This window comes from Perognathus longimembris, chromosome 15 (assembly GCF_023159225.1).
Source record: "Perognathus longimembris pacificus isolate PPM17 chromosome 15, ASM2315922v1, whole genome shotgun sequence".
NCBI lineage: Eukaryota > Metazoa > Chordata > Mammalia > Rodentia > Heteromyidae > Perognathus > Perognathus longimembris.
Window position 1 is genome coordinate 4,197,722 of NC_063175.1, and position 15,257 is coordinate 4,212,978.

General features: G+C 38.6%; 1 protein-coding gene across 2 annotated transcripts in view; it reads right to left on the minus strand.

The window, feature by feature from the left end:
* Dlgap1 (DLG associated protein 1) overlaps window positions 1-15,257 on the minus strand; it is a 439,271-nt gene that overhangs the window by 224,751 nt on the left and 199,263 nt on the right. For both annotated transcript variants that reach the window (XM_048363238.1, XM_048363239.1), the window contains one exon: window positions 10,382-10,596. In XM_048363238.1, coding sequence (XP_048219195.1) covers window positions 10,382-10,596 — 215 coding nt within the window. The remainder of the gene's footprint in view (window positions 1-10,381; window positions 10,597-15,257) is intronic.

Consider the following 15,257-nt stretch of genomic DNA (forward strand, 5'->3'; position numbering starts at 1 on the left):
TATATTGGGTGTGTGGCAGGCAGATAATTTGTCTTTTGGGGCTTGGGTGTCACAAAGTCTCACCTGTAGCAGAGTAGATCTTACTGAATATTATTCTGTGTTATATAGACTATCATAATCAACTACAGGCTATCTATTTCTGGTTGACAGTGTGCCAGGAGAGTAGATAGCGGTGAAATCTTCTTCCTGTGATGATGGAACATAAATACGGTTTGTTTGTAGGAGAGTGGGTCAGCTAAATGGTGTTCAGAAGGATGATTGCATTAAAGTTGTTGGATGACAACTGTGAGGTTAGATTCTGCTATGTCACTGGCTTTTGCAATCAGGATGAGAAGGAAGGTGATATGCTCAATTGCAGATACAAGTTTTAAGATCATTTATGCTTTCCCTACTTTGGTGACTTGGAGAATTTTTTTTTTTTTTTTTTTACAATTTTTTGGGTTTTATTTTTTCTTATTTATTGTCAAAGTGATGTACAGAGAGGTTACAGTTTCATATGTAAGGACATGGGTACATTTCTTGTACTATTTGTTAACTCCTCCCTCATTCCCCTCTTCCTCTCCCCCTTTCCTCTCCCCCCATGAGTTGTTCAGTTGGTTTACACCAAATGGTTTTGCAAGTATTGCTTTTGGAGTCATTTGTCTTTTTATCCGTTCTCTCTCAATTTTGATATTCCCTTTCACTTCCCTATATACTGGTATTAGAACTAGAGAATATTTTTTGATATGGACTGTCTTCAGAGGGCCCTCAACAACCATGGTGGGCACAGTTCCCTATTGACCGAAGGTGGGCATGTCAGATGAATAAGAAACCTATGTTTATTGTTGGTTAACTGTGACTTGGAGGCTGTTTTTGGCATCTATTTTGATGAAGCTTATCTTGACGATCACAGGTCAGAAGCTGAAAAATGTTAAAACCTCAGAACAATTAGGCTCTCAGTATGAACACAGAACACGTGTGTGTGTGTGTGTGTGTGTGTGTGTGTAGCGGGGAGATGGTTTTTCAGTACCTGGTGGAAAGTCTTTGGAAGGACATGGAGCAGAGAAAGGCTTGTGGCGGCAAGTCAAATGGGACCATTTAGATTATTCAAGTGAGAAACAGTGGAGCCCTAAAATCTAGAAGAGGTAAGAGGTAAGCCACTAGGTTTCACACCTGTACTTAGCAAAATAGCAATTCCACTGGGAGGGAGAAAAGAGCCGAGAAGAGATGTGATATATTTCAGAAGTTCTGGATTATCTGTTTCAAAATCTCATCTTTCTGCATTCTTAGCTTGAAAATGCAAGATCAATGTACACGATAAGAATGCAACACATAATGCTGGGTATCATGGGACATGCCTACAATCCCAGCACTTGGGAGGTTGAGGCAAGAGGATTTCCAACCTAGGCTGCACAGCAGGAGCTTGTGTCAAAATAAAACTATGGTGCTGATCTTATTCTGAAATTTTAGGCTACTTTGGCTGGAAAAATCTTACATAGATATTAGCTCCACATACTCAAGTCGTCGAGCAGAACCATGAAATCTTTTAGAGAAATATAATTAGGAAGCTTTGAAGAATGACTAGCAAACAATCCTAAACATTAACAAATTCTTTCTTTAATAATTAATAACCCTGCAGTTAGAAGTTCCTTCTTGCAGGTAAGCTAAATTCCTTGGGCTAGCTGCACATTTGATACTCTCCCGTTTGATTAGTGGTAATATTGATGTCTTTGCTATTCTGCATGCATCTTCTGTAAAGGTGCATTTATCTGGGACTTATATTGACTGCTTTCCAAAAGAATTAGAAGCAGCTGCTAATGTCTTCCCAGTCTTGCATTCCCTATTCCTGAAAGATGTCCTACCATCTTGGGGGCGTGTTGAGGATTTCTTCAGTGACACAACATGAAAGCAAAACCAGTACCTTGAACTATTATGCCAATGAAATAGTAGCCTGGAATGAACAAACAGTTCCCAAACTCTAGCCCTTGCAAATGAAAGGTATTTTTTTCTGACAAAATAATTCTGAATAAAATGATCACTATGCTATCAATATGTGTCCCCTCTCCTTTCCAGGTTCATTGCAGGAAACATAATCCTCAAAGTGATATATTCATGGGTCCATGGGGCCTTTGGGAAGCAATGAGGATGAGTAGAGGCTAGAAGGGTAAGGCTCTAGCTTTATGAGCTTTCTGTAGTACTTGTCTTTTAGGTGCTAACGTGTGTGTGTGTGTGTGTGTGTGTGTGTGTGTGTGTGTGTGTAAAAATCTGGAAAACCAGATTTTAGGAATGCTTATCAAATTCATCAAAACTAAGGGATAACTATGCGACTTAAATATTAAAGGCAATAGATTAAATGTTGACTGCCTGAACAAATAAGTGTGTGATTACATGAATATATTCTGTGGTTATATTAAGAGTATTTTCTTTACCTGATTGCATCTTAACAGGAAATGTAGATAATGAGTTGAGGGAATGACTAATAGTGCACAGGAGGGATGGGTAATCTCCAGTTCCAGAACTCGAATCTTGAGTTCTTTATGCTACAGACTCTCTGCGGTCCCTAAGCCTTGCTTATAATACAGCGCCAAATATCTAGTTGTCAAGAATGCCAAGCTGGTGTGCAGTCACGTGAAGAAGGCTCAGATTATACACTTAAGCCACAGCACAGGCAGGTCTAGTATTTGTTATGGTTTTCCCCTTAATACACAGAACCCAGGTGCCTATGAGGCTATTGTTCCTGTATCCTCTGCTAGCCAATGCCTTCTAAAACTCTGACACTCCCCCCCCCCCTTTTTTTTTCTTTTTGCTGGTCTTCAGGCTTGAACTCTGGGCCTAGACACTGTCCCTGAGCTCCTTTTGCTAAAGCTATGGCATCACTTCAGGCTTTTTCTGTGATTAATTGGAGTTAATAGTCTCACGGCCATTCCTGCCTCCTAATTAGCTAGGATTATAGGGTGAGTCATTGGTACCTGGCCTTCTTTTACTTTAGATTAAGTCAAAACTGAGACTTTCTCAAAGTATTTCCTGTTTTAGCTTCATGTCTGCTATATGCTTTCAGGTTAGATCTAGCTTCACTGAGTCTCCAACACACCTTTCCTTCTTTATTCTCACTACCTGCTTCAAAGGAAGTTGTTAATAGTCACAATTTCTTAGTTGTTATTACCCTGTTGGCTTTCCTTCTCCCTTTCTTTAAAAAATCTCTTTCATGTAGATTTCTGCAGTTTTACAAAGCTCTTCTTTCCACTCAACTTTCCATCTTGTCTGCTTTCAACACTGGGACTCAATGTTTAGCTCTTACATTTAGCTTTGAGGTAACCTTAGGTAAGTTATTCAGTCTTTCAAAGACTCACATTCCTCATCTTTAAAATGGACAAAATTCACACACACACACACAAACACACATATGGTTGTGCTGATCAAATGAAAACACATAGGTAAAGGCTTCAACTTAAGCAATATGTCTGGCACTTAGAAACTTGTTAAAATGTAAACATGTTTCCTACATTCTAATCTTGGTTCTAGTTCTCTTAAAAGTATCTAGACTTCATTCTTTCCCCCACCTTAAAGACATAAAAGTAGTTCAATCATGCCTATGTTTATGAACACTGTAGGGACAGTTCAATCTATGCAAATTTCTTCTGCATCTGGCTTTTTTTTCTTTTTAAAAATTATCTTTAAGCAGTGGTACAAAGGAGTTGTTGCCATTTAATAAAGCAGTTTATACATACAATGCAGATCAATCAATGTTATCCCTTTCAATGTTCTTTTCTTTTAAAAAATCATATTATTATCTTTAAGTAGTTGTACAAAGAAGTTACCATTCAACAAATCAGCTTATAAATTTGACATTTTCATCAACATCAACCCTTTTGCTATTCTCCCTCTTCTCTCCTAACCCAAGTTCTCCCTTCACTTGTCTTAATTTTATAGGCTATGCATTATATTGTGAATGTGCACTCCCTCCTTCTTTTCATTTCTCTCTCCCCTTCTCCTTTGTCCCTCCCTCTTGTTTTACAACTGCCAGCTTCCTGATATTCATTTTGTTAGACTGTGAGTTATTTTTTCTAAGAAGTGACACCATTTGAATTCTCAAAATTGGCCTTTCAAGAAAGCAAAGGACCAAGATACCATATGGTCTCCATTAGCCATACAGGTGAGTACCATCTGAAGGCCAGCATTCACACCCTGACTGAAAAACAAACTTTTTTTTGCCAGTCCTGGTGCTTGAACCCTTGGCCTGAGCACTGTCCCTGGCTTCATTTTACTCAAGGCTAGCACTCTACCACTTGAGCCACAGCATCCTTCTGGCCTTTTCTACATATGTGCTGCTGAGGAATAGAATCCAGGGCTTCATGGTTTTGAGGCAAGCACTCTACCACTAGGCCATATTCCCAGCCCCCAAATAACTTTTTAAAGCAGGGTGTCATGAGTGAGGATGGGATCTACTAGGCAATTTTTTTGTATTAGGTTCCCTCCCCTCCCCAATGAGACTTATTACTAGTAGGGGTTTGAAAGGCGTTTAGCTTTTTGCCTATGAACAAGTAATAGTTTATCTATGAAACAAAATAAATTTCCCTGCTTTAACCTTTTTCAGTTTTTTAGACTGGAAAGTGAGAGAGCAATTGGAATTATCAAAGACAATAAAAGGTAGCATTATGGCCAGGGAAGGAAGAGCTATTTCTCTGAGTTTATATCACTGAGGATGTCAATTCATAATGTTCCAGTGTCTGATTGCATTATTCTGTCTTCTGTTCTACGGAAGGAAACATTTGTTATTATATGTTGCAATTGTACTGAGAGAGAAATGGAAAAGCACTTGAAGAAAATAGACAACAAAGGAAAACAGAGACTTTGCCCATCACTTAGGACAAAGATGGGATGTTGTGTACTGCTGTGTTCTTCAATATGGCTCACATCTTTGGAAAGAAAGAGCAATGCTCCCATCTCCACCACCCCTGCTCTTTTTTCTGGGAAGAGAAGGAACATGAGGAGCAGTGTGGGCAGGAGGGGATGTGAAGAGTGTGAAGAGCAGGCAGAGGACATGCTGTCCAGAGAGAAATGAAACTTACGCTAAGATAAACAAGAGGCTCCACTGAGAAAGGCTAGAGTTTGGGGCTCCTGATGAAGAACGAGTTCATTTTAAATCTCCATAATTAAAGTTGAAGAACACTACCCTCTCTCCCTCTTCTCACAGTATAGTCTTTAAGGATATTATTTCCTTTTGTCTTTTTTTTTAAACTTTTTGTGCCAGTCTTGGGGCTTGAATTCAAGACATGGGCACTGTCCCCGAGCTTCTTTTTTGCTCAAGGCGAGCACACTACCACTTGAGCCAGACCTCCACTTCTGGCTTTTTTCCCCTTCTTTCTCGGTACTTTATTTGAAATAGTCTCACAGACTTTCCAGGCTGGCTGTATCATTCTCCCTTTGTCTTTAAGCTGTAAACTGCAAGTATTTCTGTGCTTCAACCTTAACAATTTACTCATCAGTGCCATAAGATTCCCCAGGAAACATTCATGTAGATGAAAAACAGAATTCATGGAGATTGTTGATCCGTGAGTCATGGCAATATTGAGAATGGTCCTGAAGTCCAATCTGTGCTCATAGGAAGGGTAATGGGATCCATCAATGCTGGGATCTGCAAGTACTGTCTGTTATGGACCTGGGTCAGGGAGAGTCATGACGGGAGCCCCAAGTGGTGCCATCCGGTAAACTCATTTTTATTGGCCATAGATCCAGAGATGTTAAATCAGTTGCCCAAAGCACAAAGCTATTTAGTATTTTACCAACTTATCTAAAAAAAGTTTAGGGCCTGGGGAAAGAAATGAAGATGAAGAGTATTAACCATCCTGAAAATGAAAAACTGTCTGCCTTCAAGATATTTAGGATTGAAAATCAAACCCTTGACAAAGCCTTCTGTTAGGCACATTGTCAAAATTGCTAAGAGTCTTGATTTCCCCCTCATAAAGACCAGGGGCCCTTTTCTCCGATTTCAGAAGCATTTCCACGTCTATAATATTAAATGCTATTTCTTTCAAGGGAAAGTTTTTCTTAGTGCCTGGATGAGGAGATAAACAAGTGTAAAGAAAGTTTAAAGTGCCATTTGCCTTAGATTATGGATATTTGAATTTAGCTTTAGAATCTTCTAAATGACAGCTCATTTGATATCATTTTAAAAAGTACCTTTTATAATATATAGCATGAAAATTCAAGATGAGATTTGGGTATGGTTTTAACCAACCACAGTATCAGGCAGCAGTCTCCGTTCAAGAATAAATAGTATGTTTTAGAAAAGTAGAGTAAAATAGATAAGTTCTTCAGAGCGAAGCTGTGAGGACATATTTTTATGACAGCATTTCCTCTCTAAACCTCTTCCTTACTTGCCTACAATTTATTATTAAACATTCAGAAATTCCTTTTGAAAATATTACTCTTCTGGGAGAGGATATGTCTCTTTAAATTAATTGTTAGATAATAACCGAGGAAGAAAGAAAGCTAGTAAGTCAGTGACAGGAATTGCTACTACTGTTAAATAACAAGAGAATGAGAGAACAGTTGTTTCCACAGAGTTGCTACTAAGAAGTTTTGCAAGTACAATGATGGTCTTAATTGCCAGGTTGGTTCCTAACTTTTGGACATTTAAATGATTTCATGCTTTATTTATTTGAAGACCCAAATACTAATATTAAGGGGCTGGTGAAAAATCACCCCCATAAATTAATCCTCCAGATACTATTGGAAAGTAGAAAATAGAAAAAGAAAAAAAAAACAATGTGAGGAAGTGTAGGAGAGCTTGCACTCCAACATTTCGGAGAGAAGATTGGAGTTGCAAACCTCAAACAAAATGTTGTCCCAATCTCACTTGAATAATTTTAGTTATCTTGGTTCATGGCTATGATTCATCCCTAAAGCTGTGAACTGCTGAGGAGGAAGGAGGAAAAAAAATTGACTTAAATGTCAAAGAGGTAGGAATATAAATATAGTTTTCTTTTTTAGGGGAACTAGGATTTTAGTATATGGGTATCTTTTTTCTGATGAGGCACTGAAAGCTTCAAACTTCTAGAAAAATAATGACTCCAGTCAAAACATCATTTAGGAATAGAAGACAGAATTGATTATGAGTCATGTCATGCCTGAAGTTTTGCCTACTTTTCCTTGTGTATCTCCTTAAATGCTGTTCAGTAGAAATCATTAATAACTACATACGGTTAAGTATGATGGAAGCTTAGTATATAGATTGTGAAAAGAAATGAACTCACAGACTAGATGAGGGAGGAGTGAATGGCAGTAAGTGGAACCATGGAAAGTAATTCCAGGGAATGGCATGGTCACAGAGAACAGAGATGGTTAGATTGTCAGTTGTTCTCTTTCTAAGGAATAGGAGTCAATAGAGATGGTTTGACGAAACTCTGTTCTGAGTGAAGAAAACTGTTTTTCAATTTACAACACCTTCCTTAGTATATTGGTTTCCGTTTTGAAGTTGCATAGGTTTAGAGGAAAGAGATCGCAGTCATTGGCTCATACTGCATTCAATGAAATCAGTGTCAGAAGTAGCCAGTCCTGTAGATCACCAGCCTTTCCACAATCCATGCATTTGCTGTCTTAGAACTTCTGGGATATAAATGAAATATATGAAGGCTGTAAAAATATGGCCCACAAAATTAGGGTGGGGGGGGATAATACTGTGTTGATGGAAAATGAGAAAGAAAGAGTCCCAAAGGATTCTGAGTGGCTTCTCCCCAGCCCAGAGCCGGGAGGAAAGTAGCACCAAGGCACACTGTGCAAGTTGGTTTTGGATCTGTCCCTGTCCTCAGCTTCCCCCAGAGCACCCTCCAGTAGCTCACAGCTCTCGTCCTTGGTGGTTTCCAAGCATCTGTGTGTGGCTGTGAGAGGTAACCACCATCGTGTCTCACCGTGCAAGACCCAAGGGTCATTCAGCTAATGAGGTCAGGGCACCCCTCGATATGCTAACAGGAGCCGCATGGAGAGGCAGGGGTGTGGGCAGTTGTGAAGTCCTACCACTTAGTTTTCTTCTGAGGAATCAGAACCCAAATGAGCTTTTTGCTCTTCACATTTGCAGCTTCTACAAGATGTCAACTGACAGCCTGGCTGTGACTGAGCCATATCTTAAGGTCCATAGAAAATACTTTTCAGTAGTGTCTTTGGTTATTCACATGTGATTATTTATATTTATTCTTATTTCATAACCTCAGCCCACTATAGGTTTGTGTATCTGTGTAACAAAACTAGTTATTTTCTGGCTGAAGTATATTTATTTTTCTCAGCCTTTTCTAGGAGTGCAAAGGGCAATGAAGACTTGTTTGGATCTTGTATTTCCATAGTCAAGTTTTACCATGTCTGGCTGTTTTATAAGTTGGATTGTGTCCTCTAAATAGATATGTTGAGATCCTAACTCCCCGTGTCTGGGAGTGCGATCTTACATGTGGTGTTTGGGATAAAGGTCTGTGCAGAAATAAATTAGCTGGAAGAAACTCCTCTTTCTGTGGATTTTTACCAATATATTGGTGTTAACTTGATTAAGATGAGGAAACTGGCTGGGGTGGGGGAGGGGGAGACGCAGTTATAATATCCCATGCATATTCTATGAAACTAGGAAAATTGAAGGGAGGGGTTGAGTTTGGAGGGATATGGGGAGAATGATGAAGGGGTTGATGTTGATCAAGATGAATTAAACTTATAAAATGACATGTTGAATAGCAACTCCATTTGTACAATGATTTAAAGATAATAAAATAGAATTTTAAAAAAGAAAATAAAATATGAGGGAGTGAATATGATCTAAGCACTCATGTGGATGTAAAAAAGAATAATCACATCTATTAAATTGTTTGAAAAGTAGGGAGAGAGGGTAGCAAGAATAAAAGGGGGTGAACTTGGTCAAAGTGTATTTTATGCATGTGTAGTAGACAATCCTTTGTTTTATTAATATACACTGATAAAATGCTTCAGAATGGTTACATATGGTCCCTTGGAAGAAATTCACATGAAAATTTATTCTCTGACCTGTTATAACAAAGATACTAAACTTTAATATGTAAATGTATTCCTGACACAGAACGGTATGCTGTTTTTCAATATTCTTGATTAACAACATGATTTCTATCTGTAACTTATAACCTGACTGCCTTCATCTTTTCTGCTTTTCATAGTTCTGTCTTTGAATATTTCATTTGGTAACATAATATGGATGCATATGTAATAATATGTATTTCATCAATTATGGAATCGGTCTCAGCCCAGGTGGCTGACGCGTGTAGTCCTACCTACTCAGGAGTGTGAGAACAAAAGGAGTGCTGTTCCAGTCCAACCTGATGAAAATGTTACAAAACGCACAACTCAATCAACAGCTGTGTGCCATCGTGTGCTGCTGTCATCTCAGCTAGGAAGGATACTAGGAAGATTGTAGTTCAAGCTGGCCCAGGCAAAATCTGAGATCTGATCTCAGTAACAACCAGAGCAAACAAGAGCTGGAGATGTGAATCAAGCAGTAGAGCATTTGTCTAGCAAGCACAAAGCCCTGAATTCAAAACCCAGTACTGCCAAGAATTAAAATGAAAATTACAAAATAAAGACTCAAAGGCACTTTATAAATAGGAATTGTTTTCTTTCTCTCTCTCTCTCTTTCACTCTATCTCTCTCTATGTATGTGTGTGTGTGTGTGTGTGTGTGTGTGTGTGTATTTCAGATCCAAATGGAAGTCTATTTGTAGATTTCCATTCCAAGGCGCTGCTTTGCTCTTTATAAGTAATATTAAAATTTTAAATGAAATCTTGCTTAAGATAATGAGCTTTGGCCATTTCCTTTGCAATGTTTCTGTTCACAAACAGCTCAAATGAAGGTAAGTACTACTTATAAATATAGTTTGCCAAACTAACAAACCACAACTCTTCCCACTTTTAAGATCTTACAAAATACTATACATAGAGTGCCCAAATTTAAACATGTAGGTTAAAAACTTTCACATGTCACTTAGTTTCCAAACATGAACACATTCTATAAATGGCTTCAATATAATCATACCTATTATGTTACTCAATTATCCCAAAATTCCAAGAGTCTTTGAGAATATTTCTTCTGCATCTAAATTGTCTAAACAAACATTCAAAAGTTAACCTGAACTCTCATTGATTTTTGGAAATCATGCTTTATTGTTTTAACCCTTCTTTCTGGGATCTAGGAGTTCAGCTTATAGTCAGTGCAGAGTCAGACTGTGAGCCCTCATCTTTGAAGGCCAGTTCAATGTCACAATCAAGAGCACTGGGTCTCCGATGCTGCTGCCTCTATGGTCTGTGCCCAGCCCCAGTAATTCGAGTGGTCACCTGATCTGACAATGAATGATAACTCAGGGGCTGAGTAGGAGAATCATGGCATTTGGACTACTTACTTGAGTGTGGTGAGTTCTGTGAGGGACGGCTGGGTAGCCTTGAGATAGCTTTCTCTTCGTGCAGCAACTTTAGGAGAAGGCTTGGGACTTGTGTCTGAGTCCCCACTGTCTTCGTCCCCCATGGCCTTGATGTAGCTGCCGCTTCGCATTCTCCTGCATGGAATCTCATCATCTTTACCTCGCGGTGTGTATCCTGACCATTCATCTTGAGGAACCTGGTCAAAGAGAAAACACATCATTCCTCGTTTGTGAAATCCCACCTCTCTCTCCTTGCCTTTTTTTTTTTTTTGTTGTTGTTATTTTTATTTTTGGGTAATGCATAGGGATCATTATCTAAAACTTGAGACATTAACCTTTCATTGATAATGTTTAACTGTATTGGGTTTGAAAATATATTGAAGACAGGCAAATCCATGCTACATTATGGTTTTAAAAACATCCTAGGCATAAAGGGAAATGAGAATCATTGGCTCTGATTCATTTCCTACCTCTCCATTTTCTCACACTGGTAATAGCTGAGTCAGGCGTAGATAGCCATGAGGGAAGAGAGCAGGTTTCTTTGAGCTTTTCAATGAGTATTCACAATCATTATTTAAGATTCAAGAATGTTTCCGCTTTTCTCTACCTTTCCTGATCCTTAGTCTACGTCTCACAGCCTGCCTCTCTGCTTCCAAAGCCAAGGCTCTACTCCATACCAGCTGCATTTACTGCTTGCCTCTATTCTTTCTATATTCCTCTTAATATGTATTCAGCCTCATAGACCTGCTTAAACACTCTGGAGGTTTCCAGTAATGTCTTCCTGAAAGGAGCTTGTAGTTTATGTATGTATGTATGTATGTATTTAGTGTCAGTCCTGTGGCTTGAGCATAAGGCCTTGGAGTTGCCCCTGAGCATTTTAGCTCAAGGCTAGCACTCTACCACTTGAGCCACACCTCTACTTCTGGCTTTTTGGTGGTTAATTGGAGATCAGAGTTTCATAGATTTTCCTGCCTGGGGTTGGCTTTGAGCCACAATCCTCAGATCTCAGCTTCTTGAGTAGCTAGGATTACAGGTGTGAGCCACCAACACCTGGCTGGTTGTAGTTTCAAAATCTTCATGATTGGCTGGCTCTCATATACATGTACACACACTTACATACACGCACGCATATACACATATGTATAAGCATGAATACCTTGCATACACTCACAAAAACACACTTTGGAGAGTATCTACCCTGTTCAAATTCTGGTTGCTCTACTGAGTCAGAGTAGCTACTACTGATCCAAATCATTTTTTCCCCTGTGGCTCTGCTGGATCCTGCTCTAAATCCCTAATTGTGGGGACAGCACAAGCAGGAGCTATAAGAGCATGGCCACAGTCGCGTCTTTCCAGTTGAGCCTAGCATTACATCATGCTTCGAAGGTACTGGCATTCTCTTCAATAATGACATTTTTATGATATTCTTTTAATTCTCTTTAGATTTTCCACTCCAGTATGAATTCAACCTTACACCCATATAATCTCACTTTGCTTCTATTTGGTGAAAGGAATGCATAATGACCACCTAGTTCATCTGTCAAGAAGTAACAAGGGCCTACAATGCACAAAGCCCTGCATAGAGTTTAGTTAAAAGAGAGAGAGAGAGAAGCAGATGAGAGAGGCAGGCAGTGACAAGGTTGATTCTTGCCCTTAACATGCCTGGAACAGAGATAAGAAGACAAAGAACGAATAAATTTGGGAACAGTTCCGAATTCACATGCTGAAGTGATAGTGACACAAATGAGATATGAATTAAAGGGACACAGAAGCAGTAGTTAGCAGTAATGGTGATGGAGAAGAATATTCAAGAAGGGCTCCTGGAACTGGACAGAAGAGAAATTAGATTCAATATTTTGATACTAATGATTTACTGAGTAGCTATTAAAATCATACAATGTTTCATTTGTGTGTGTGTGTGTGTGTGTGTGTGTGTGTGTGTCCTGGGTCATGAACTCAGGGCTTCTGCACTGTCCCTGAATTTGTTTAAGCTCAAGACTAGTGCTCTACCACTTGAGCCACAGTGCCACTCCTGGCTTTTTTTTTTTTAGGTACTAAGAGTCTCACAGGTTTTCCTGATTGGCTGGCTTTGAACTACAATCCTCAGATCTCAGCATCTTGAGTAGATAGGATGACAGGTGTGAGTGTCACTGGTATTGGCTAGTGGTTCATTCTTAGCGATTAAGTATGGTAAAAAATTTACTTATGGAGAATTATTTAATCAATACAGCAAACATGAATTTTTTTCTGTATCAATCAGTTGAAAAGCAAGAGCTCAGAGAGCTAAACTAATTTGCCAATTTATAAACTATGATTAATAACATGAATTTGAAATATAAAGTGAAGAAAATTGTCCACAATGACTCAGATCATATTAGAAACTCATAAATATTACCAATTGCACAAAGTGAGAGTAGATGTCCCACCAATCAATCTCCTTTCCCCCTCAAATTTCTATAAAATTTGCACGTTTATATCTAGAAGAATCAGAATGAAAAGATGTTACTATCCATGGTCTTAAAAGCAGCCATTTGAATAAGAAAAAAAAAGCAGCCACTTGTAAGTCCTTATTTTGAAAGGTACTTGCAGTACTTCAGTATGCAATACATCTACTGAACTTACCAAATTCTCACGTTGTATTTCTTATGTGCATGCACTGTTAGAAATGCTTTATAAACACTAGCTTGTTGGATCCAAATAGCTCAAGGGTATTATTATTATTACCATAATTTTACAAATGAGAAGACTCATGTTATTGAAATCACCCTAAGTTACAGGTCTGAGGGTAGAGTTTCAATGAGGCAAATCCTGTGCCTTTCCCTGACTATGATTATCAAATAACCCACCTCTCTATGTGTCTTTCTCTCTCTGTCTCTGTATTTCTGTCTCTGTCTCTCTAATACTAAAGTTGAATCCAGGGAATCCTACTTACTTAGCAACTGCTTTACCACTTGAGCCACAATACACTGTAAGTCCCTTTTCTTTTAGTTAGGTTTTAGTTTTAAGAAAGGGTCTCCCCCATTTTCCAAGGCCCTCCTTGAACCATGATCCTTCTATCTCTGCCTTCTAAGTGACAGGATTATAGGAGCGTACATCACATCTTGCTGGAGAACCTTTCTTTCTAGGCTGTGCTTTGTGAAACCTGTAGAACTGAACCACTATAGTTCTTAATGTCTCCATAATGTATCACATTCAATATACTCCTAATTTATTAATTTGTGGTACTAACAATGTAGGGTTTAAAAAAAATCTATTTATTTCTTTAGCTCTCAAGCATCAAAATCACCATAGCAACAGGACTTCTTAGAAAACTATAAATGTTAAAGACAGTTCAGTTGGTAAGTGACTCACTGCATAGATATGATTATGTTTGGAACCTCATTACTGGCTTAGCAAATAGGTGGTAACAATTAACTTGGTACAGCTAAGGTCTTGGATGATGCATCCAACACTTGCCCTTTCTCAATGCTGATGAGAAGTTTATGATACTGTTCCGGGAATATGTCAGAGACAAATGACAAACTGATTAGCTAATATTACTTATGGGGAAAATGCGGCACATTTCTGTTTAGGTGCTTTTCAAAGGTGGCTTTTGGCAGGAACTTGAGCTTTTACTAGAAATGTCTATAGTTGTTGCTAAGGGAACGAGCTGAGAAGTATCTAATCTGTACTCATTTCAATGAAGCATCCTTGTCAAGAGATAGTAAGTAGCTAAGAAGCCATGCTGACGTGACTTCCATTGGTGTGGAATATAAATATCAACATATTACTCATCTATGGAAAGGCAGCATTCAACAAGCTTACAGGGAAATCAGTTCTAGGGGAAAAATACAAGGCTACAGACAATCAAGAACTTGGAGAAGTGGACAGTTGCTGCTGAATTAGAAAGGCCAGGAAAATTGCTAGATTTCAGACAGTTTCTTCGTTTAGCATCTTAAAGTTCAAAGTCAGAGTTAGGCATTGCTGAAGTGCATGTTCTTAAAGCAAGCACACCATTTGTATGGGGCCCAAAGAATGCTCTTTTTAAAAAAAATTTATTTATTAATTAAACACAAATTTTTTGACAAGGTGTTGTGCAAAAAGGGTACAGTTACATAGTAGGGCAGTGCCAAAGAATGCTCTTTTGATGATGTGGGGGCTGCTGCTGCTATGGTGACCTAGTCCAAGGTTACAGCATCTTTCCACTTCAGTTCCACCAAGGGAAATGATTTAGGGAAATCTAAGGAAAAGGTAAACCTTGCAGCTTCCTAAGAAAGATTCATTGTTATTGGTGAGGGCAGGTTAGGAGATTGAAGTCTGGTAAGAAAGGAAGTCAGAACAGAAAGAAAAGAGCCCAGGTGTTATAGACACAAGGCTCATGGGATTCAGGTCTTAGTCAACTTAGAAGGCAGCTGACACAGTAACATTAAAGAAAGAGCAGCAAAACAGCAGAGGTGCATGCTTGCAATCCTAGCGATTTAGGAGATACGATGAAAGATAATGAGTTTGAAGCTAATCCCAGGCAAAGTTAGTGGACATCTTACCTCACAAAACAAATAAAAGCAAAAGGACTGGGGCATGGCTCAAAAGCCAGAGTTCTGTCCTGAGTTCTATCTGGAGTACAGGAAAAAAAAAAGGGAAACCTGAGATATCTTAAGTTTTATGGTAGTTGTATTCATATACTATTTTGTTGAGTGGCTGAATGGCAACTCTTTTGTACAACTACTTAAAGATAAAATGAAAAGTAAATAAAAAGATTATTTTGTAATGCTTATGTCTCAATATTAACAGTCCAACAGATAACTTTAAAAAATATTTATTTTTGGTGGTAATGAGATTTGAACTCAGTGCCTCACATTTGGTTTTTGCCTCTTGCATA